General features: G+C 47.4%; 1 protein-coding gene across 3 annotated transcripts in view; it reads left to right on the plus strand.

Annotated features, from left to right (window-relative positions):
* LOC119431124 (ninjurin-2) overlaps positions 1-18,938 on the plus strand; it is an 86,356-nt gene extending 67,418 nt beyond the window's left edge. For all 3 annotated transcript variants that reach the window (XM_037698602.2, XM_037698601.2, XM_037698600.2), the window contains exons 2-3: positions 202-453; positions 14,860-18,938. In XM_037698602.2, the coding sequence (XP_037554530.1) occupies positions 202-453; positions 14,860-15,072 (465 nt within the window). In that variant the 3' untranslated portion in view covers positions 15,073-18,938. The remainder of the gene's footprint in view (positions 1-201; positions 454-14,859) is intronic.
* Positions 18,939-22,327: the final 3,389 nt, after the last annotated feature.

The following is a 22,327-nucleotide window of genomic DNA, read 5'->3' on the forward strand; positions in this document are numbered from 1 at the left end:
GGTCTGGGCTCTATAGGGTATGAGTAGACTTTACCGTATTGTGTTTTGTATCTACCTTTTGTCGTCATCGTCACCCATCATGTTCCTCTTTCGTTCCCTTCTTCCCCCTTCCCTGGCGCAGATTAGCCGGCTTGAGAAATGTACCTCAGGCCGAAGTCTCTGCCTTTCATACCTAAAAACCGTTCTCTCTCGCTCACGCAGGGCGGATCCCCAACAGCTAACGGTGACGGTCCAGTGGCGGCCACCTCTATAACGAAGACGGGCTGGGTGCGGACCAGTGCCAGCATGAACCCAAACCTCTACGCCACCAAGAAGACCTTGGCGCAGGGCATGCTCGACGTGGCCCTGCTCTCGGTCAATGCCACCCAGCTCAAGACCATCATACAGCGTGGGGACGAGCACGACTTCTACACCGTGCTCGTGGTGCTCATCAGCCTATCCATCGCTCTGCAAGTGAGTCAAAGTGAAGATCATCGTTTTTACAGCGAAGCTCTTTTTGCGGACCCTGTGCCGTCGTCCATTCGCCAAAATCCACGTGACCTAGCGGGAGAGGATAGGAAAAGAAGGGCTCAACCCTGTGAGAATGCTGTGAGAGGGTGCAGATGAAAAGGAGAGCGGGGAGGGGGGTTGACGTAAGTCGCGCCGTCCAATGCTTGCGTTGGAGGGGGAGAGCGTGAGGCGCGCCAGCCAGTGGCGGTGTACGAAAAAAATGTCACAGTTTCGCCCTAAGGGCGAAGCAATGAATGCGATAGCAACACAGCAATGTCATACGATGTAAGGTGAGCGGCCTTGGTAGCAATATGAATTGTAGTAAACATGAGCTGATTAAGTAAGCAGGTGTGCTGCGGCGTAAGTAGACCGACATGAAGAGAGACTCGATGACCACGAGAAGTCGCGTGTGAAGCGGTGGTGTTGATGAGAAGCGCTTCCCGTGGGCAGCGCGCGTGCGAAGGGACACACCTGTAGCGCTGCACTGCCGATCCGGGCAGCATTGCATGTGTAGCGTGCGTTGGAAAATGTGGCCCGACTATTACTAACTGAATGAACAAGCGTGGTGTGAGCGCGCACAAACAAACATGAACAGATCACACTGAATGACTGCAGACAACGACGGCAGCAAGCAGCGGGCGAAGGTACGTGCGGTCTATCGCTTCAACGGAAACTGAGCGGCCAGTGCATAAAGGTCAGAGCCGTGTGGAGATAAGAGACGGTGCGGCGAGCGACGAGCGCGGTTGTGGGCACAGTAGAAGTGCCCCCCCCCCGTTCCCTCCGGCGCTGGCTTCCCGCTTCGTTGCTTGCGCGTGGGAGATTGAGTGCGTTCGCTCTCCGTGATAGCGCGCGTCCCAGCACGCTTCCGCTCGGGCATACGGCGCGCGGTGAAGATTTTATCTATACGGAACCTCACGGCGACGGCGACGGCGACGCCGACGGCAGAAATCCGGTTGAACTGTCCATATAATTGCTATCGCAATAAAAGTAGGTCAATGGAGTAGTGGGGTGTGAGAGGAGTTCGCGTTAGCGTTGGTTGTATATTGACCCTTTTCGCGGCGATCCCGTGGGCGCTGCCATGTTTGATCACGTGGTGACGCGTGCATTGCTTGCCTCAATAGGTGACCCGTAAAAGAGCGAGGGATTCTGGGATGCGCCGTCTGCTCGTTGTTTCCGGTTCGAGGAAGCGCAGCCGCCGCCACCGCTTCGCCGCTGAAGCCTATTGATGCGCTTGCAGTCCGGCTTTGTCATGCACCAAGATTACCTGGTTGCAGGCGCCTAGCAAAACCATGATCGGCAGTCCAGGCGTTGGCTGCTCAAATTCAACCGTTAAAGGTAAACTCATGTAACTACGGCCTTGCAACGTCCGTTGCTGAGTCAGCTGTGCACAAGCATCAGAGGCATGGCTGCCACTTCCAAAACTGAACCATCAATGAACAACAAGAAAATGAACGTACAGTGGCACTTATCAGGCGGCGATGAGCTGTGTATAGGGCCGACACGGAATGATTCCCCAAGATATTTATTTCTCTAACATTAAAAAAATTAATTATGAGGTTTTACGTGCCAAAACCACGATCTGATTTATGAGGCACGCCGTAGTAGGGGAAATTTGGCCACCTGGGGTTCTTTAACGTGCACCTAAATCTAAGTACACGGGTGTTTTCGCATTTCGGCGCCATCGAAATGCGGCCGCCGTGGCCGGTATTCGATCCCAAATTCTCTAACATTGACTCAAGCAATAATAACTATTTTAGTACACGCATGCACATATAGAGGTAGTATGAAACGTGGTTTTACAGCGGAAATTTATACGGGACACAGCGAGATACATACATAATACTCATAACCAACTAGCCCACCTTAGTTCCTTGAATACAGATAGAGATAATGCGCAGCCGTAATATGTCGGCGATACGGCCATTTCCCCATCTTATTGACCGAAAAACGAGAACTTCTAACTACGTACCACTTCAAATGAACCTCGAGTTTTGACCAAGAAATGCCGGCAGTTATCAAACATTTTCAGCACTTCATTTTCTAATTACGCTGGCTGCGCCGTTACTGACGATACCGGTTGCAGCCATGATCACACGGCAGTATTTACCAGGCTGCTATAACCATCGCCTCAGCACCCGATTTTCTAATTAATGCTTCTATACGCTTGATAAAATGACTGACCCACAGGCAGAGCACTCAGTGACGGCGCGTCCAAGCAGCGGCAAATGTCGTAGAGCTAAACCTGGCAGAAACAAAAAAAGCTGCCGAAACGAAAACCAGAGTTCGTTTATGAATAAAAGCGTATCCTTGCCTTTATTGGCTCGTCATCGTCGCGCCCAGAGTGAACTGAAACCTATAAATCAGCTGCATGAATGGAACGACATTGCTGGTCCACAAAGCGGACGGAAAGCTTCGCACGACTGACAGTTGAAACCGCGTAGAAAAACACGTGCGCCGGGCATGCCGCCGATGCCGCCGCGTCGTCCGTCGAACCGGAAGCTGCTAGCAGACGGCGCGCCCCACAATTCCTTGCGATTTCTCATTTTACGGGTCACTTATTGCCTCCGTTGCCTCCTTGTTTACAATGGAAGTGTATGACGCCGGTGCGGCTTAGAAAACCTCTGTTTTGGGAGATATCGTAAACGGTGACTGGGTGAACGACACGAAGCTTTGATCACAGCTTCAGAGGACATGCAAAAGCGCTTTCGGAGCTGATTAACCTATATCCAAACGGCGCGAGCAGCGTATATTGTGCTTGTTCTAAAAGCGGGGTTAAATATGTATTTCAAGCTATCCAAACATTCCGCTCATGAATTGAATCAGGGTTAGTGTGTTTTGCTCTTCGTACTTTATTTGGCAAATATTTTGAAGCAGCGGCTTGTCAGTTTCTGACACAGTAAAGTTCCTCGGTGCGGCCACTATCTGATTATCTTTTGCCTAATCGCTCGCGGGTGTGCTCAGTTCTGATATATTTGTTTTTGCTGCGCTCAAGGCTTGAAACGTAGCTGTTCTGCATTTTGCAATACCTTGTAGCAAATGCGTTTTATCGCGAGTAATTCGCTTACTCTTGTGGACCATCACGAAACATTCAGCTTCGACCATTCGTGCGCTATCGATGTAGTACCGTCACTTACTGTGCGTATATAGTGCGCATATATTCAAGTGTGCGCCCATTCACTTATTCTTGATACATTGGTGAAAGAGTGGGTGTAAGTTTCTGTGCTGGTTGGGGTAGACGTGCGTAAATACTGTGTACGAAACCTAGTATGACAGGAGGCGGCGCTACTCCCGTTATCATTGTTTAACGAGCAGTACTCACTCTTGCCGCCATACCGGGGCTGAAACCCTTTCCTTGAAGATTAGCGATACAACGCAGGCGGATGAGCAAATTTGTGTATCCTCGAGGAGAGCCGTACATCTCGAAGTGCCTGAAACACGTACGGACAATTGCAGCAGCGGTCAGCAAACTTGGCCCCACATATTCATTACATTCTTTAATATGCCAGTCACTATATTTGCAGCCACACGTCTTCAATCCACATGATTCGAACCAGAGTGAATGGAGCACAGTGCGTCAGCGATAACTCATTTCCGACAGCTGATTGCACAGAAGAAAGGTAGAAGCGGAAATGGTTTCGTATTCGTGCGCGGTCGCTGAGGAGACGTATGGCGCGCCGCCGTAAGCGCCATCTCGTTTCTCTAAAACAAACTTCTCCACGAAAAGGGTCAATACAGAGCTTTGATCAAGGACTCTTGACTGGGAACGTCGTAGAAAATCGCCAGGAACGTGCGAGGAATGCCGTCGCCCGTGGACGCCGACGCGTCCCGTCCCCCGCAACACGCTAGGAACGCCGTCGCCCGTGGACGCCGACGCGTCCCATCTCCCGCAACGCGCTAGGAACGCTGTCTCCCGTGGTCGCCGGCGCGTCCTATCCCACGCCAAGTAGCGCCGTTCATAGCTTCACTGTTAGACCATATTCACGGAGTGGAAGGGGCGGTGATTTTTTTAATTCGCTTGGGCTGCTACGCAGCATAACGTAAGAATGAGATTAAATAGAAGCATGCGGGCCCATTTCATGCAGGTACTGCAAAAGCGACGGGTAAAATGTGCTGTCCGTGAGCGATTGTTCGTAGTTTTCAGGTTGGCCTCGTTTTAATTTCGCACCTCTAAGTTCACTTTCCCGGACTTGTATTTGTCCCAGGGCAGGTCCAAGGTAGGTGGCGGTTATCCGCTGCAGACGCTGGAGTGGGTCAATTATGGCACTGGGCATTGTTTTGATATAGTTAACACGTTGGCACACATTTAACATTTTGTAGCGTTGCGTTTGCAATTGTGCACTCCGAAATAAAGTCTGATAGTAAAATTAAAAAAAAAAATCCATCACAGGATGGCTACGAGTGCATAACGCGAATTTTTTTAAGCGTTCGCTTTGGTGTGTGCTAGGCGTTTTCGCTCCCGATCTCGAGCTCGCTGAATCGCTTGGGGTTCTTAAGGCTCGGCTTCTTGCATGACATTTGAGTGTAGAGAATGTTTTATAGCGCTCCCGTTTAAACTATTCGCTTCTCTCCGAGGCTTGAGCGCTCGTCGGCTTTCTAAACATAAACTGACGCAGCCGAAAGCGTTATGACAATGAGGCACGACGACAATTTGATGACGATTCTGAAATGATGACGATAGTATAACAACGATAGCATGACGACGACTGTATAAAGAAAGTGGATGACGCCAAACTATATCAGCTGACGTATCAACTATGTCAGCTGGAGTGGACATCAATTCTTTCTCATCAATACCAATGTGTGCAGCTCCATTATCCTTTCAAAACTATTTGAGCAATCGCTTGAAACTGGCTGTATTCCTGATTAGAAAGTGGAGAAAGTTGTGCCCTTTTCAAGTCCGGAGACAAGCACTCTGCTAATAATTACCGACGCGTATGAATAACCAGCGTGCCATGCAACATCATGGAACGTGTCATTTCCTCCCATATTGCTAAGTTTCTAGAATGTAATGGATGGATGGATGTAAAACTTTAATAAAAGTCCTGAGGTACGCGACTCAGCGCGCAGCGGGCCACTCCCACTTTGGGACAGTCAGGCCATGCCCGACCGCCGCATCGTGGGCCCTCTGGACAGCCCATAGTTGCGCCCCGGCATCGGGGCTCCTGATAGCGGAGAACCACTTGTCCTCATTGATTTGTTCCGTGGCTCGCAACGAGGGGCAACGCCAGAGCATGTGGTCTAGGCTAGCGAAGTCATTGCATTGCCTGCAAGAACTACTGGCATAAGTGTCGGGATAAAGCTTGTGTAATAAAGCCGGGCTGGGATACGAGCCTGTTTGCAATAATCTGAGGGTCAATGCCTGCGCTCTATTTAACTTCTTGTGAGGAAGGGGAAAGTCTCTCCTGCCGAGATAAAAGTGCTGCGTAATTTCATTATATGTTGCCGGTTGATCTCTGTTCTCCACCACTGCTGGCCGGCCGGGGAGTTCTCCGTGGCCGCGGAAAGCGAGACCTCGCGCCTTGAAGTGGGCCAGCTCATTGAGGTTTGTGGGGCCTCCCATGATGGATCCCATGTGAGCGGGGAACCACGTGAGCGTGTGGGTGGTGATGCTTTTGCCGTCGAGGATGCGACAGGCTTCCTTACACACGGCGCCAACGCTGAAGGCGCGGATGGCTGCCCTGGAGTCGCTGAAGATGTTCGCATGTTTCTCGTCCAGGAGGGCCAAGGCAATAGCCACGTGCTCGGCCGCACATGACGACTGAGAATGTAATGAGAATAACTAAATTTTGTAGTAATGCTCAACACGGATTCTGCAAAACATCTTCATGTGAAACGCTACTTTAGTGTTTCACTGATGACTTACATTCCATTCTTGACCAGGGGTCCGTTATATACTCCTTATTTTTAGATTTCTCAAAGGCGTTTTACATAGTAACATATTTTCTTTCTTTCTTTCTTGAATTACACAATCATAATCGGGATAGTAAATTTCTTGCATGGTTGAAAGGTCTACTTACAAATCGTTCCCAATTCGTAACAGCTAATAACATGGACTCCTCTTATTCTTCAGTTACCTCAGGCGTACCACAGGGCTCCGTAATAGGTCCTCCGCTCTTCCTAATTTTCATTAATGACTTGCTAGCAAACATAACGTCTTCCACCAGTCTTTTCGCCGATGACTGCCTCATTTATAAAGAAATTAACAGTGACTTGGGTTGAGTCATCCTGCAGTCTGATACTAACCGGGTTTATGAGTGGTGCCAGTTATGGAACACGAAATTAAACCTTAACCAATGAAAATCAATGCGTGTTTGTCGACAACATATTATTCACCCAACATATTACATTAAAAGCCGTGATTTGGAATCTGTGTACTCATAAGTACTTGGCATGCACATTTCGTATAACTTACCTTGGAAAAATCGCATTGATTACATAACTCCATTATGATTACAAGTTACCTCCGCAGACTTTTTTTTTGAGGCGACTGTATCCTTCAAGTTGAAGCTTTATAAAAGATTGGTCCGAACTAAACTAGAATATGCAGCAGCTATATATGATCCTGGCCTCGAATAACTCTCAGCTGACTTAGAGGCGGTAGAGAGAGAAGTGGTTCTTTATGAAAGCAAAGGTTGCCGCTTTTTTTCTGCAGCGCTTGAGGGAGCATGGCTCAGCGCTAACGGGGAGGGGGAGAGTGGGTAGAAAACCGTGCATCACGTTTCCGCTAGTTTTACAGCTATGAAGGACACGATCTTCTTAGCCAGCCTTTCTCATTGTAGAAAAGCTTTCTTCCTTTGTTTATTTGATAAGATTTATCATATCAATTTATTCCTTAAGGATAAGCTACTAACAAAACTATCCTACAGTTCCACACGCCATCGATCCCCATCATAAATTCGATATTCCATTGTCAAACACTAAATGTTATCATGACTCATTTATTCCCAGTACATCTTCGCATTGGAATCGCCTTCCAGACAATGTGGTCGCAATTAGAGATATTAATGCTTTTAGAAATTCTACTACGAACCTGTTTTGTCAATAACTACCTAACTGTTGCATCATACCTGTTATGGTTGCCAGTTGTGTTGATTCTGTTGCTGCTGCTGCTGTAGTTGCCGGGCTGTTTACAACAGAAGATTGCGATATTTGGCAATTTTCAAAAGCAAACTACCCAAAAAGTAAAAATTCCAAATTATTTTGCTACGTCTAGGAAGTAGATAAATGTGTCCTAAAGCTACAGAGGAAGCCGAAATGCAGTAAGTGCGGTAGTGTATTCTAAATATGGTCACAACTGAGACACAGTTCGCAAAAACCATGTATCTCATGCTTGTTCTTGAACATTTATTTCTAAATCACATCAATCAATTTCTTTATGTTATATATAGTTGGAATCTACAAGACTTAAGCTTCTTATGGTTTATACGACAACTTCATATCCTAAGTAGAAGAGCCGCCACGGTTGCTGCAAAAGTACTGAAAACGGGGGGCCCGTTCCGCCGGAGTGGGACCACCACCTTAACGCAATCGCAGAAATCACTACAGCGGATACTGGAAATGTCCACCACCGGGTTGAAGACATGTCTGCATACGGCGCTGCCTATTGTTAAGCACTCGGTAGAAGGTTGCTGGAGTAATGTGTGCGATGGGCTGGGTAACGGCTGTCTGTAGTTCCTGTGTGTGCGAGGATTGTTCTCGTCCACCCCTTCGTGGTCTTGCGCTATCATATCGCACGTCAACCTGCGATATCATTTACAGTTATCATATTAATGAGTTAGAATTAGGAGTGCCAAAGTAAAAAAAAAAGTGCATGTGCGTGAAGTGTGGACAGTCGGTCACCTGGCCGAGGTATCACAGGGGATGGGAGAGCTGCTTAGAGGAGCGTATATGCACGGTGTCCCAGCTATCACGCAGCACGACTTAAAAATAGGGGAACGGCCTTAGGCGAAGCAAACCTAGTCTGTATTATTTCCAGTGCAGTGGAGTAGCCGCCAGTAATTTTTTATTACTGATATTTAATAAGCTAATTGTAATTAATTATCTAACTCGAGGAGAAGTACTGTCCTAATTGTCAAAGTGTCAATGAGAAAATTGTAGAGCAACATAAAACACTCCCGATACAGCTTTCTGTTGCTCAGCACGTGCTACATAAAAGCGTTTTTCAGAGCATGAAACAAGCCGTCGAATACACGCTAAGTGCCTGGAGCGATCAGTCGCGCGGCAATTCTGCGTGTATTCGCGGGATGCTTTCACACTCGCAAAAACACATTTATGTGGCACGTATTGAGCAACCGAAAGCTGTATCGGGACTTTTTCATGTTGCTCTACAATTTTCTCATTGACACTTTGATAATTAGGACAGTACTTGGTTTCTGTATATATACACGGTCTTCCAGCTATCACGCAGCACGATTTAAAAAAAAGAGGAACGGCGTTACGCGAAGCAATCCTAGTGCATATTGTTTCCACTACAGTGGAGTAGCCGCCAGTAATTTTTTCATTGCTGAGATTTCCACTGTAGTGGAAACAATATGCACTAGGATTGCTTCGCGTAACGCCGTTCCTCTTTTTTTTTTAAATCGTGCTGCGTGATAGCTGGAACACCGTGTAAAATATATACAGCAACCAACGGCGTACACGTTCTTCTTTATCCAACCAGTCAGAAAATCGGCGCCTGTTATGATGATGATGATTTGAACATTTAAAACACGCGTTGTATTATTAAATGCGAAGCATTTCTTGGCGAACATTTGCTACTTGGACAGTATCTATCTATCTATCTATCTATCTATCTATCTATCTATCTATCTATCTATCTATCTATCTATCTATCTATCTATCTATCTATCTATCTATCTATCTATCTATCTATCTATCTATCTATCTATCTATCTATCTATCTATCTATCTATCTATCTATCTATCTATCTATCTATCTATCTATCTATCTATCTATCTATCTATCTATCTATCCGCCTACGTCTGTGCTCTCATGGCCGTTTCGTTAACTTGGTATGTACCAAAATTGGCCTACTATGACAAGAGTATATGATGAACATAAATGATATGTCATGACATGAATGTCATGACATGTGTGTCAAGTAGGTCATGAAAGAGCCACCTACGTCTTGGTACTCTCATGGTCATTTCGTTAACTTAGTAGTACTAAAATTGGCATAGTATGACAAGTGTATGACGAACATAAGTGATAGGTCACGACATAAACACGCGTGTCATGACATTTATGTCATGACACGCGTGTCATGTAGGTCATGACAATGACCCAACGAAAGATATTAACACTCAAAAACCACTGTAATGGGTTCGGACGTGGGTACTTAGTGAAGGAAACACTAAAGGATGATGGTAGAAGTCACTCATGACCATGACTGAGCAAAAATGACATTGACACAGCGAAAAAAGATTAACACTCAAAAACCACTGAAATGGGTTCGGACGTGGGTACTAAGTGAAGGAAACACTAAAGGATGGTGATAGAAGTCATAGTCATGAGCATGATTCAGCGAAAAAAGATTAACACTCAAAAACCAATGGAACGGGTTCGGATATGGCAGTAAGTGAAGGAAAAGCAATGACTGGTCCTCGGAAAGCGCGCGCGCGCAACCACGAACTTCGTCGTTCTCGCCTCAAGGGGCCAGTGTCATCACGTGCCAACTTATTTCGCGTCAATATGTACTCATAATAGCATAGCCACTAACTGCCCTTGTCGAGTTCAGCAGATTTTTTATACTCCAGAAGCAATACACGCAGCGCACTTACTAAGGGAAATATTCTCTTGCCAAAAATTAATAACGTATATGGACGGAGGAGGTTAAACAGCATCAAAGCACTCCTATAGAACAACTTACCATCACAAGTAAAACAACCCAGAGTTTTTTCATTGTCACTGAAATACCATTATCATTCACTAGTGTTATCTGTTTAGGGTATTTATTTCGTTGGACCCTTTGTTTTGTCATTTCCAGTGTAAAGTTATTAAGTACAAATTCCTTTTTGTGGGTTTCTCGTAGCTATTAGTATAAGCACCCTGTATTTTGTTTATAAATGCATATTTATGTACATATTATTTATTTACACTTTGCCGTATTGCCGTTGTGATTGTGAATACTAACTAGCATGGATTCCAACTAGCCTTGAGCTAGGGATCCAGATGTTTTATACAAGATTTCCTGTGTAGTCTTACTATTTGAATAAACTTGAACTTGAAGTGCGCTATTGCACTGCACTGAACAAAATGCTGGAATTCTCCACTGAAATTCGTAGCCATGATCGTAGCTTGCTTGCGGTGGAGTTCAAGAACACTATTAGCAACGCAGAGTTGTGGACCTAATAGGCAGGAAACATTTCCTTCGGCTATTCCGGGGATATTTTGATCAAACTCGCACTCGACGACAACAAACGTGCTATTCCGTCGTGGTACTGTAACTGTGCTACCAAAGACAGGCAATGCGGTTCACTCCGATGGGCATTTATCCGGTGTGGCGGTACGTCGGCTAGAGAATGTGACGAGCAGGTTCCGCATGTTGACGACGGCTTCCTATTCCCGAAGGAAATTTATCCGCAACATTATTTCCCGAGAATAATGAGGCAGTACGACAAAAGAGCCAATACAGGCAGAATTTCGGATGTGAATTGTGGCAGTGCACCGCCTTATCGGTGTGACAAGATGACCAGCGGCTGCGTTCAGCTGGGAACCTTCCACGGCGTCGTAACCTTCCGCAGTGCAGATGTGAGTGTACCATTTATAGCAGAGTAAACTGCACCAGTGTCGACGAGAGCAGTCACTGATGACGATCAACAGCAATGGTAATGTCAGCGGAAACTTTGGCATCGGATGAGAAGTCGGCAATTAATCGGTCGCTGGTCGGTTGCTTTTCGGTCACACGTCCCGTCGAGGGAGGAAATCGGCAGCTAGACAGAGTTTCCACAGTTTGCCCGAGATGGGCTGGAGCCGCTACGGTCGACAGAATCGAAGGGTGTAGTGTTGCGGCTAGGGGACAGAAAGCGCCTAGGAGACGGTGATCGAGACTGTCGTGATTGTGGAAACGCAAAGTGATGGTGTCCTGCCAGGTAGGCTTCCATTTCCTGAGGGCGCGCGCCGTAATGCGGACAACGCTCGTCCGGTTGAAATCCGCGGAGACCCATTTGGCGGAACGCGCAGTAAAGGTAAATGTGACCAGCTTCCACACAATGGTAACACAATGGGCGATTGTCGGCCGTGTGCCACACATTTGTCTTGCTAATGTTCTGTCGAAGGTCAATGTATGTAGCACGCGGAGTTGTAACGGTCGGAAACTGCGGTGTTGACTGTCCCGTCAGAGACGAGAAGCGAACTGTAGTTGGCGCTGGCGCACGCACCGCTTCGGCATAAGTTATAAATGGTTGTGTGAAAGGTTGCATTACTTGCCGGATCTCGTCATGAACCACATCTGCAACTGCCGTCACATTCGGTTGGGGTCACGCTGTACGCAAAGTTTTGAGTTCTTCCTTCACCACACGCTGTACAAGGTCTGTGAGACCTTCACATTCGTTACCTGTTGCGATGGAGGAGGCGCTGGTTATGAGACGCGCATATTGCCACGACTGCTGCCGCAGAATTCTCTGCATGGTTGTTGCCTCACGAAAGAACTCCGCTACAGTAGCAGGCGTATTAAGCACAAGGCCGGAAAAGAGTTGCTATTTGATTCCAACCATGAAGAGCCGCACCTTCTCCTCGGACAAGCTGCGATCTGTTCGCCGAAACAGCAGAAACATTTCTTCGACGAACATAGCAACGCTCTCGTTTGGCCTCTGGTTCCGTGACGCGAGGGCTTTCTCGGCTTGTTCTTTCCTTTCAGTGCTGCTGTAGGTGTGGCGAAGTTGTCGCCAAAATTCCGGCCAACTCGTCGAAATATATTCGTGGTTCTCGAACCATATGCGCGCCGAATGCTCGGGGCCAAAGTAGACGTGCCTGATCTACGTGGTGTCGTCCCAATTTTTCAAGCTGGCGACTCGTTCGAAGTCATCCAACCATTCTTCAACGTCTTCGAATGTGTTGCCGCCGTGGAAAGTTCGGGACGTTCGTATTGCATAAGCAAGCCATGTGACAGGAGCAGTTTGGGTCTCTTGCGTCTGGCCTGCCGTAATGGTGGACATTCTTCTCGATGGGCTTGCCAGCTGATTGAACTCAGGTGGCAGTCCTTGGAGGCGACGGCTCCTTCGGGCCACTTGGGTTATGAAGCTGGTAGCGTTTGCAGCTTCGGGTCCCGATCGCCAAGGTTGTAGGGCTACCCTGAGTCTCCACCATCTTGTCACGAGAGGAAAAGTGAGAGAAATTCTCTGGCATCGGCACCTTTACTTTAGATGTAGATTTTTGGAAATACTGACACGTATCTACTCTTGGGGATTGGCCAAGAATCGGGTAAGTCAGAGTAAAGTCCAAATAAAAGGACAACGTTTTATAGTAGGCAAGTTAAAGCGATAACAGGCAACCAACGTCGTTCACGTTGTCTCAATTCAACGAGTCCGAAAACGGGGCCTCGCTATGATGTTGATGATGATGGTTTAGACACGTAAAAAGGCGTGGCTATATATATATATATATATATATATATATATATATATATATATATATATAGCCACGCGGTGGTCTCTTACGGTGGTCTCTTCCGGACCACCGTCAGTTGTACTTCGCTCCTCGAACAGTCCGGACGTGCGTCGAGTGAGCTCCTGAACAACACTTTACAATGTGGTGAATACAGTTTAAATCATAGATCCGGGACGTCAAAGTGCGACGTAATGCTAACGTATTTTTCTCGGATTTACCACTAAATCGCCACTGATTTTGGGTTCATTTTCCCACTGCACTGTTACTTTTCGGACACCCGGTATAAACACAGCCTGTGACGAGAAACGATAGGCCGGATAGGAAAGAAACAGACGAAAGAGTCGTGCCTATCCGCTTCTGCAGTTTCATGGCCGAATCCCCGTAGTGAATTGAGCCAAATCTTTAGGCACCAAAGCAAACGAAATCTGCAGCGTTCCACGCTCCCTCGTTGAGCCATGCCGTGCCGGCACTTAATGCAGGTGACTTGATCGCGACAAAGTGTGTTGCGAATAAAATAATAATTCGCCGGCGAATTTCATTGTCCCCCCCTCCCGCCCCCCGCCGTTCCATAGTTGCGTTAATGAGGCCTCCCCTCTCCTCATGAATGTTACTTTGGATTTGGCGGGATTGGCGAGTTGGTCAAGCTGGTAAATGTACATCATGGTAGGTGATCCCGCACGCCAGGAAAAGAAGACTGCTGTTCCGTTGATCATTTGCACAAATACGCGCCTTAATTGCGCGACGGGCGCTGTGTACGGCATACCATTATCCGTCAATGAGTACTTCGGGCAAACGAAGCGGTGTCTGAATGTGCGGCTTCAAGAGCATGAGATTTCTCTTCAGCTCCTGTTTACTCCCATTTGGTTGTTTGCTTCATATCGTGTGGCTGTTTGCCTCATCTCAAGAAGACGGCCATAAGCGCATGGATCAGCGCACCAGAGAGATGGCTGAAGTCTACCATATAAGATTAAAAGTACATTGCAGAAGCCATCCTTCTATAATACTACTGAATAAGGAATCTGATTATCTAGCTGCAGAGAATGATCAGCTTTCTTTTGCGCGTGTGCCACAATCGTTTGACTGATATGTGTATGTATATAAGTTCTTCCGGTTTTTAAGGCGAAAGCCTTAGGTGTCTATGTTGGCGGTGCCCTTGGTATGCCTTTGGCGGAACTGCGCCGTTACGAAAAAAGGCCGATGCCGCAAAAAAATGCTCGGATTGACGGCAGATTTCTCAGGGAAGTTCCTGTAAACAAAGTAAATCAGTGGTTTTGAAAAGAATGTTTTGTACATTTTGGTCTGGGTGGGAATTGCACCCGGGCCTCTGGAATGCGAGACAAGCACGCTTCCGTGGAACCATGGCTGCTCCACGGTTCTGGCATACTGAATGTGTGCCTGGTGCGTGCGTGATTGCACATGTCACGTCACAGCCATCTCGCTGACCAAAGGTGTGGTCCAGTGCGTGAATTAACATGCTGCACTTTAGGTACTATGTTAAGTGTTCATATGTGGCGTTCAAGAGGTCGCCTTAGTGCCCCACGTGTACTTTCTATTGCGGCTGGTTATGTCTTGCAAGAAGTCTAGCCCCGATTGTATAACTTAATGTATTACCAAATGTGCAGCAGGCTTTCGCTTTCTTGTGTTTCAAGAGCGTAACACCTGCCAAACTTTTTTTCAAGTAAGCTGAGTAATACTGGCACTATTGCCATCATTGCACCCATGAACTGCTTTTCAGCTCTTCCGTGGTTTTATATCCCGCGCAGATTCTGGTGGGCATGGTCTTCCTGGTGCTGGGCTTCGTAAACCTCAACAAGGACAAGAACCACCGGATGGCCGAGATCCTCAACAACGTGGCCACCGCGGCCGTCTTCGCCGTCACGGTGCTCAACATCCTGACGGCTTCCTTCGACAGCCGCAACGACGGAACCACCTTCCAGCGACGGCCAAGCCAGACCGAACCATTGGTTCCACGATGAACTTGGCGCTTTTTGCTTCGTGCGCGCGGGAGGGAGACGGGCTTTACGGTGGCCACGTTGCTGGTTTACCGATAGGTTGACGGCGCGCTGACATGATATTTTCGAAATTTTATCTGTTGCGTTAAATGAAGGTCCGGAACATCTAAACCTAGGAAAACGCTGGCAAGCCTCAGGGGGCCCTAAATGATTTGATGTCATAGCTTTTATACGGCTAGTTTCGGTATGGTATTGAAATTTATTGTGATGTCATGACGCAGGAGGTGGTCACGTGGGAGCAACAGTGCAATGCTTTGACACTTGTTCCGACTTGCTCGGTCGTCTGCTATGCCACAACATCGCCTACTGCATTGGCGGCAACCGAGCAAGCTGCAGTGAGTGTAAAACCTCGCAATGCCCTGCTCCTACGTGGCCACTTTCTGTGATGACGTCACGATATAGTAACCTCCTGGAAACCGAAACCGAACCTGGCTGTAGAAAACCTCTTAAAAAATGTAGGTCCGATCTACGCTGTGAAGGTGGATTATAGTGAAGCTGTTGAGATTCACCAAATGAATTATGAAAGAAAAGAATATGCGCTATACAAAAACCAGCGCGTGATAGCGCCACTATTTCAGCGCTGCAAAACGGCCGGTCAAGAAACGAAATCCGCAAATCTGTATAGCGGTTCTGGGACGGGCTTGGCGTTACCGGTGGCCGCAAGGTACGCGTCAGCAACCCTCGCCAGTAAGATATGATCGCGAATGAATATACGAACATGACAATTGCATTTTCTTTCCCGATGAAACAGTTCGATGGTCAGCATATACCCAAGCTCTAGGTTCCTTCTTTTTTATCTTGCCTTGTCCGTGAGCGTTCGGAAGAACACAACACCAGTACCCCTATATCCACACATCGTTAATTCCACAAGTGGAGCGAATGATACGTTTATGCCACGTCACGTCGAAGCGCAACACACCTTTATCACCGCCGCTCGCTCTGTGCGCCCGATCGTGACAGGGCAGGGTTTTTTTTTTCTTCGAAAACAAGCGCTCGGTTGTGCGGCTAGACCGGTTTCTGCGTGGCGAAGATATGGCAACGAAGATATGCTGTTTAGTGCCTTCAATTGCTGACAACAGAGACTTTATCATCTGTCATGTGATTCTGATGCTTGTTTTGTATTTTTTCTATTTTTTGCGGAATTTCTTTCTGGGCACACGAAAGAACAGTTCGTTGGTAGAGGTATATAGCTTCACGATACTTTTTATGGAGCGCTAAGGGTTGCTAGTATTTTTTTCAAGGGTTTGCAAGTATAGGATCTTCATTTAGCGCAAAAAACATTAAAAAAACATGTCATGTCAGTACTCCTTTAAGAACAATTTAAGAATACCACGCGGCCTGCCACAATATCGCGTCCACATATTTTACAGCTGACGAGAAACAATTGGGCTTACAAAGACATAAATTGCTTTTTCACGAACATTTAGGCAAAAAGTGGCGATTTTCCGCCCAGCGGAGATTTGAGATCGAGACGAGTTAAGCTCCGGGTTCCGCTTAGGTGAACGATGTCTCGCCTGCCACGGTGGCTCATCAGTGACTTTTGATCTTTGCTGCTGAGCACAACGTCGAGGGTTCGACTCCCAGCCGCGGCGAACGCATTCCGAGGGCAGTTCGTTTACTTAGATACAGGTGCGTGGTAAACAGACACAGGTGGTCGAAATTTATCCGATGCTGGAGTCGCAGTTTCAGGACGTTGAGCTCCACAATTAGATTTTTGACTTGAGCAATGTCTCCCGTTTGTACACTACACCAGAAGCGAAAGACCCAATACTTCGTGCAATTAGCGCTAACTTAGCTGACCAGATCGTGACTACTGAATACTAAACGCTTATCTGCGATCATGAAAACTGTGAGTAACCAAATGACGCAGTTTTGCTCCATCAGGACCTACTTCTATGAATATCTGTCGGGTGCCAAAAGATTGACAGCGCCTTCGAGGATGGCAGAGGATCAGATGGCGTGGTGATACACGGAAGTTTAAATGCACAGGTTGAGCTCGGTTGACGCAAGACGAAGCTACTGGAAGTTGCTAGACAAAGCCTTTGCGCGGTAGTGGAAAAAATGTACGACAATGGTGGAAAGGATGATGATGAACTGTGTAATACCATACTTGAAATAAATTTCAGTTTTCATTCGTGTCTAGAGACTATGAAAAGGCCAACCAAGAAGCGTATTTTATAACCGTGCAGATTGCATGCCGTGCGCCTTTCCTCATGGGTTTGGACGCCATCAACATCGCCGATATTGGACGCTCGGCGTGATGACTGCTAAGAATGGAAAAATCGACCTTATCGAATGGATCGTTGCGGAATATGGCCTCTGAGGCAGACTGGAGCGTATTGTCGTAACGCTATCACCGAAGTCAAAGAACCATAAAAACAAATACCATGGCTAAGTCATGTTAGCAACCACGGTGGAAATAAGAACAACAGTATGTTTCTGTGGCCTAGTGCAATGCTGCAAGGTGGGTGTGCCGCAGAATCGAAGTAAAGAGAGATAAATCATAAGAGAAAGACAGGGAGGTTAACCAGGCTGAGCCCAGTAGGCTACCCTATACTGGGGAAAGGAGAAATGGATTGAAACATGAGAAGAAATAGAGAAATTCGCGCTTTGCAATCACAGCTGGTGCATTTCAGAGTCGAGGTAGCATTGCTCTACTACGGTTTACCTGATGTACGCTTTCACTGCGGCCAGCGGCGACGGCGTACATAGGGGTCAGCGTCATGTATTTCTGTGCTGAGAAGAAAAGCATAAAAAGAGTTCCACCAAGGACGTGCTTTCTGCAGAAATAGTGAAACTTGTGCTACGCAAAAAAAAAAAAGATTTCCTATTTTCGCGCATATTCTGCTGTGAGCTGTGAACTTATCACCCATCTAAGAAAGCCACACAGGCATAGGCTCGTACACAGATCTGACGGGCTTTGTGCAGTATGCCAAACATATGATATGTGGTATATTATTCCTCGTTGAAAATGGTTTGACATACACTAATATGGCACACCATGAAGGGTCCAATGGTATACCAAACTGTGACAAAACAGCGAAGGTGTCTGCGAACGTAAAATGTTCTTTTCTTAATGACTGGTTTATTTTGTAGTTTGGTTCATGGTGTTCAGCAAGCATAATGGAAAGGCATTGTTTTATGTTTTCGCAAAACGTACAAGGGGCCACAATTTGGTAATAGGATTGCATAAGCAATCGATAGGGAGATGGGGCGCCTTAGTGCCGGAGTTGGCACTAGACCGTTCAACGTGCTGCAGTTTTCCCGGCTCTCATTCACAATACACTTGCTTCAATTGAATAACGGTTCAAAATAAACGCATGGCGTTGTCTAAGAGAACACGCTGAATGAGAGCGTAAGATGACCTCTATCGTGTTTCGCTTCGCCCGAGACTTCCGCTCGAGCGGGATAGCCAGAAAGTTTTATATATTTTTTTTTGGGGGGGGGGGAAGGGGGGTTGCTAGCGGCATCATAGTACGCAGAAATTTCGGGAGGAGGGAGGCACGTGCCTAGTGTGCTTCCCCCCCTCCTCCTGGCTACGTTGCGGCTCCACGCAAGGCCAAAGCTCACTGTCCGCCTAGTGACAACAAACGGCGAGCATGACGCAAAAACACGTCTTTGCTAGGACTGGTCATGTGACGCGATCGGAGGGATCTTCGCTGTTTCTGCCCGTCCGCGGGGCACGCACGATTTTGCAATACCAGTGTTACGCAAAGAACCGGTGGATCTCATTTCAAGTGTCGTGATTTTGCATTTACGATTCTCTCGAAGCGACTTACCGAGACTGTATTCATAGTTTCCAAACCGGGAATAAAGCACTATTCTTTGACCACGACTGCTTCTTTCTTCGCTTTAAACTCGCACCCGAGAAGGGCAAGTACGCAAAGGTAATCCTCCGCTATCGAGTGCTCTTAAAGACAAACTCTTGAAAGCTAAGTTGAATTCGCAAGCGCGGTAAGTGATGAAATACGCGTACTGTTTGACGCATAAGCGATTTTGACATCGAAAAGGGCTCTACGAGGTTTGGTATATTCTAAAAAAAAGAAAACACACGAGCAATCAATTGTTTATTCAGCTTTCACTGCAAACCCTCTGCTTTTGCGTCAGCTTTAGAAGTTTAGCATATTCTACTAGACATTTCAAACGCCCAACGAACATTCTGATGTGTTTTAGAATATTTGAAACCACACAGCAATAGCCCAGTTTCTTGTTTCAAAGAGGTTATGGTATGTAAAGCTCTCAGGTGCACGCCGTGAGTACTGTGCCCTTGTCACTTGAGTCAAGCCTTTACCCGTCCAACTACAGACGTGGACTCGAAACGCTAAATCCACTTACAGTAATTTGGGCTATGTGCAAAGGAAATTCGTAGCCTTGTTTTCGAACACTGACGTATTATGCGGCCAGGTGACAGTTCTTGTGGGTCAAGTTCGGCGATATCACTTCTGAAGCCTCCCCCCCCCCCCCCCCCCCCCGCCTCCCATACTTCTATCAAATCAGCTATGTGGCGAAACATCTGTTCATATCTCTCTTCCTACCACGCATTTTCGCCATTACATGCATTAGCACACCAGTGTGGCGTTTCACTAGCAGTGTCTTAGGCAAGTGCTTTGCAGTAATGTAGGACACCTTGTACGCGAACGTCTTGCTTCTATAATAATAATAATAAATTTATTGTTTCTTTTCCAAATATATAGTTGAAAAATCATCCGGAGTACCTAGAGGTGCGCGAATATGCAAAAATTTTGAATACCGAATCGAATATACTTCTAATCGATTCGGGGCTCGAATGGATAGTTAATATTCGCAACCCCGAATATTAATGGAATAGTTATTGAATAATCAGCACTGACGTGGCGAGCACTCGCAGCGAGGGGTTAATTATTTTGGCCTTTAACTTTAGGCTAGCCAAGCCTATCGGACACTCAAGGATTTTATAGGCAATTTTCACGCTGATGCCGTGGGCGCCGCCATGTGCGATCACGCCGTGACGCGTCCATTGCTTGCCCCAACTGCCTCCATTGGGTACGTGTTTACAATGGCTGCGCATGACGCCTCGGTGCGGCTCAGTAAACCACTGCTTCGACGGATATCGCAGATCGTGATCGGGTGGACGACATGAAGCGTTGACCACAGCTACAGAGAACATGTCAGCGCTTTTGTAGCTCATTACGTCGTGTCCAAATTTTGCGAGCAGCGTAAATAGTGCTTGCACGAGAAGCGGGGCAGGAAATGTATTTTAAGCTTTACTGCGCTTCCGCTTATGAATTGAGTCAGGGTGAGTGTGTGTTTGGTTCTTGGTTATTTATTATTATGACAGCAATTATATGGACACTCCAGGCCCATTTCCGCGTTCGGCATCGCCGTGCTGTTCCGTATATTGTATGTGCGAGTGAAAGCGTGCGAATGTGAGTTGATGATGGTGGGTCTAGTTCGAATGCGCAAGGAAGGAAGGCGGGAGAATGCGCGCCACCTTCCATCGCGCGCAAGGCACCGCGGTGGGGGGGGGGGGGGATTCACCGGCAGCGGCCACGCGGGCCCTATTTTGCAAGCGATCTGCAATGGGGGCAGAGTGCGCCGAGTATAGCTTAGTGTGCGCTGTGTTCTCGCCGCCTGCTTAGTGTTGTAGCGAGAGCAGCACGATGGTCTGTCCGCCTTCTTTATGTTCCTGTGCAGCCATCTGCAGCACGTCACTGGAAACTTTTGAAGGGTACCGGTTGATTTGTGTACCTGCGCCCATTCGCGATAGCAAATTAGTACAGAGCTATACGGAGTAAGGGTAGTAGTTTTATCGGCTGCATAAACTTTGACACATCCACGTTCAAGAACCCCAGGTGGTCAGAATTAATCTGGAGCCCTCCACTACGGCGTGCCTCATAATCAGAACTGGTTTTGGCACGTAAAGCCCCAGAAAGAAAGGAAACTTGGACACATTCGCTTACTAGCCGAATTAACAAGCTTGGTGTTAGCGCGCACAAGCAAACACGAATAGATCACACTTGATTACCGCAGACAACCACTGGCAAAACGCTGGCGGGAGCAAGCCTGGTAGCAGCAGCGAGCGAAGGTTCGTGCGGTCTATCACTTCAACGGAAACTGAGCGGCGAAACCACAGCGAATACAAAGGTAAGAGCCGTGTGGAGATCGCTTTCAAGATGATGCGCGCGACAGCCCACAGCCGCGCAAAGTACGCAGTTGTTGGCAGAGTAGAAGCCGCCCCTCCTCCCTCTTGCGTTGCCTTCCCGCGTTCCTCCTTTCGCGTGGGAGATTGAGTCGCCAGTTCCCCTTGCGCCCGGTCGCAAGATACGCATTATTGCCGCAGCTAAACGTAGACTCCCCTCCCTCCCTCACATTCCCCCACGGCCTTTCGCAAGACGTCGCGTTTGCTCTCCGCCATGCGTTCACACTCCGTGAAGGCGCAAGGCACTCGCGAGATTTCACTTGTACCACAGCATACGGCGCGCGGCGACGATTTTTTCGCCGTTCGACTTTATACGGAACCTCACGGCGACGCCGACAGCATAAATCAGTTTGCAGTGTCCATATAATTGCTATCGCAATAAAAGACTGAAAATTCGATTTTTTTTCCAGAACATAACCTAAGCGCAGAGTCTACGGTAAACGCATTCAGAACGTCTAACTCAAGAACTTTTTTAGATGTTTTTGTCTAAAAGGGTGCCAATCGGCATGTTAAAAAAGTTCAGAGCCCTTCCACTACTGTGAAGATGGACGCCAGCGAAGTTGTGACTATGGTGGGTCTGCTATAGTGAATATTGTTATAATGAATTTATATATTATTGTTACGAAGAGTTGTGAAGAAATGGTTTTATTGACAGGGAGATGGACGATGATCGGAGCGTGATCGTAGCGCAGTCCGGCCTCTCGAGCTCTTCGTTCTCTTCGTCTTCTCTCTTTTTGTGCCTGCCTTTCGTATCCGTTACATTTCCCCGCAAGCAGACGAAGCCCGTGGGGCGAGTCAGGATGGACAAGCAGGGTAGAAAGGCTTCAGGCGAGCAATAAGAGTCAGCTGAGTTCTGCTTGATCGCCAACCATTGCACAGGAGGCGAGCTATTACGTAAGTGAGTTCGCTCAGGCGGTCCACAACTACAAATGGGCCTGAACTAGTATTGTGGCAAGAGCTTTTGGCACAATCCACGCTTGCGTTGCGGTGTCTAAATAAGGACCAAGTCACCTTTTTCGAACGATACTTGTACGTGACGGT

Source organism: Dermacentor silvarum, chromosome 10, assembly GCF_013339745.2.
Source record: "Dermacentor silvarum isolate Dsil-2018 chromosome 10, BIME_Dsil_1.4, whole genome shotgun sequence".
Lineage (NCBI taxonomy): Eukaryota > Metazoa > Arthropoda > Arachnida > Ixodida > Ixodidae > Dermacentor > Dermacentor silvarum.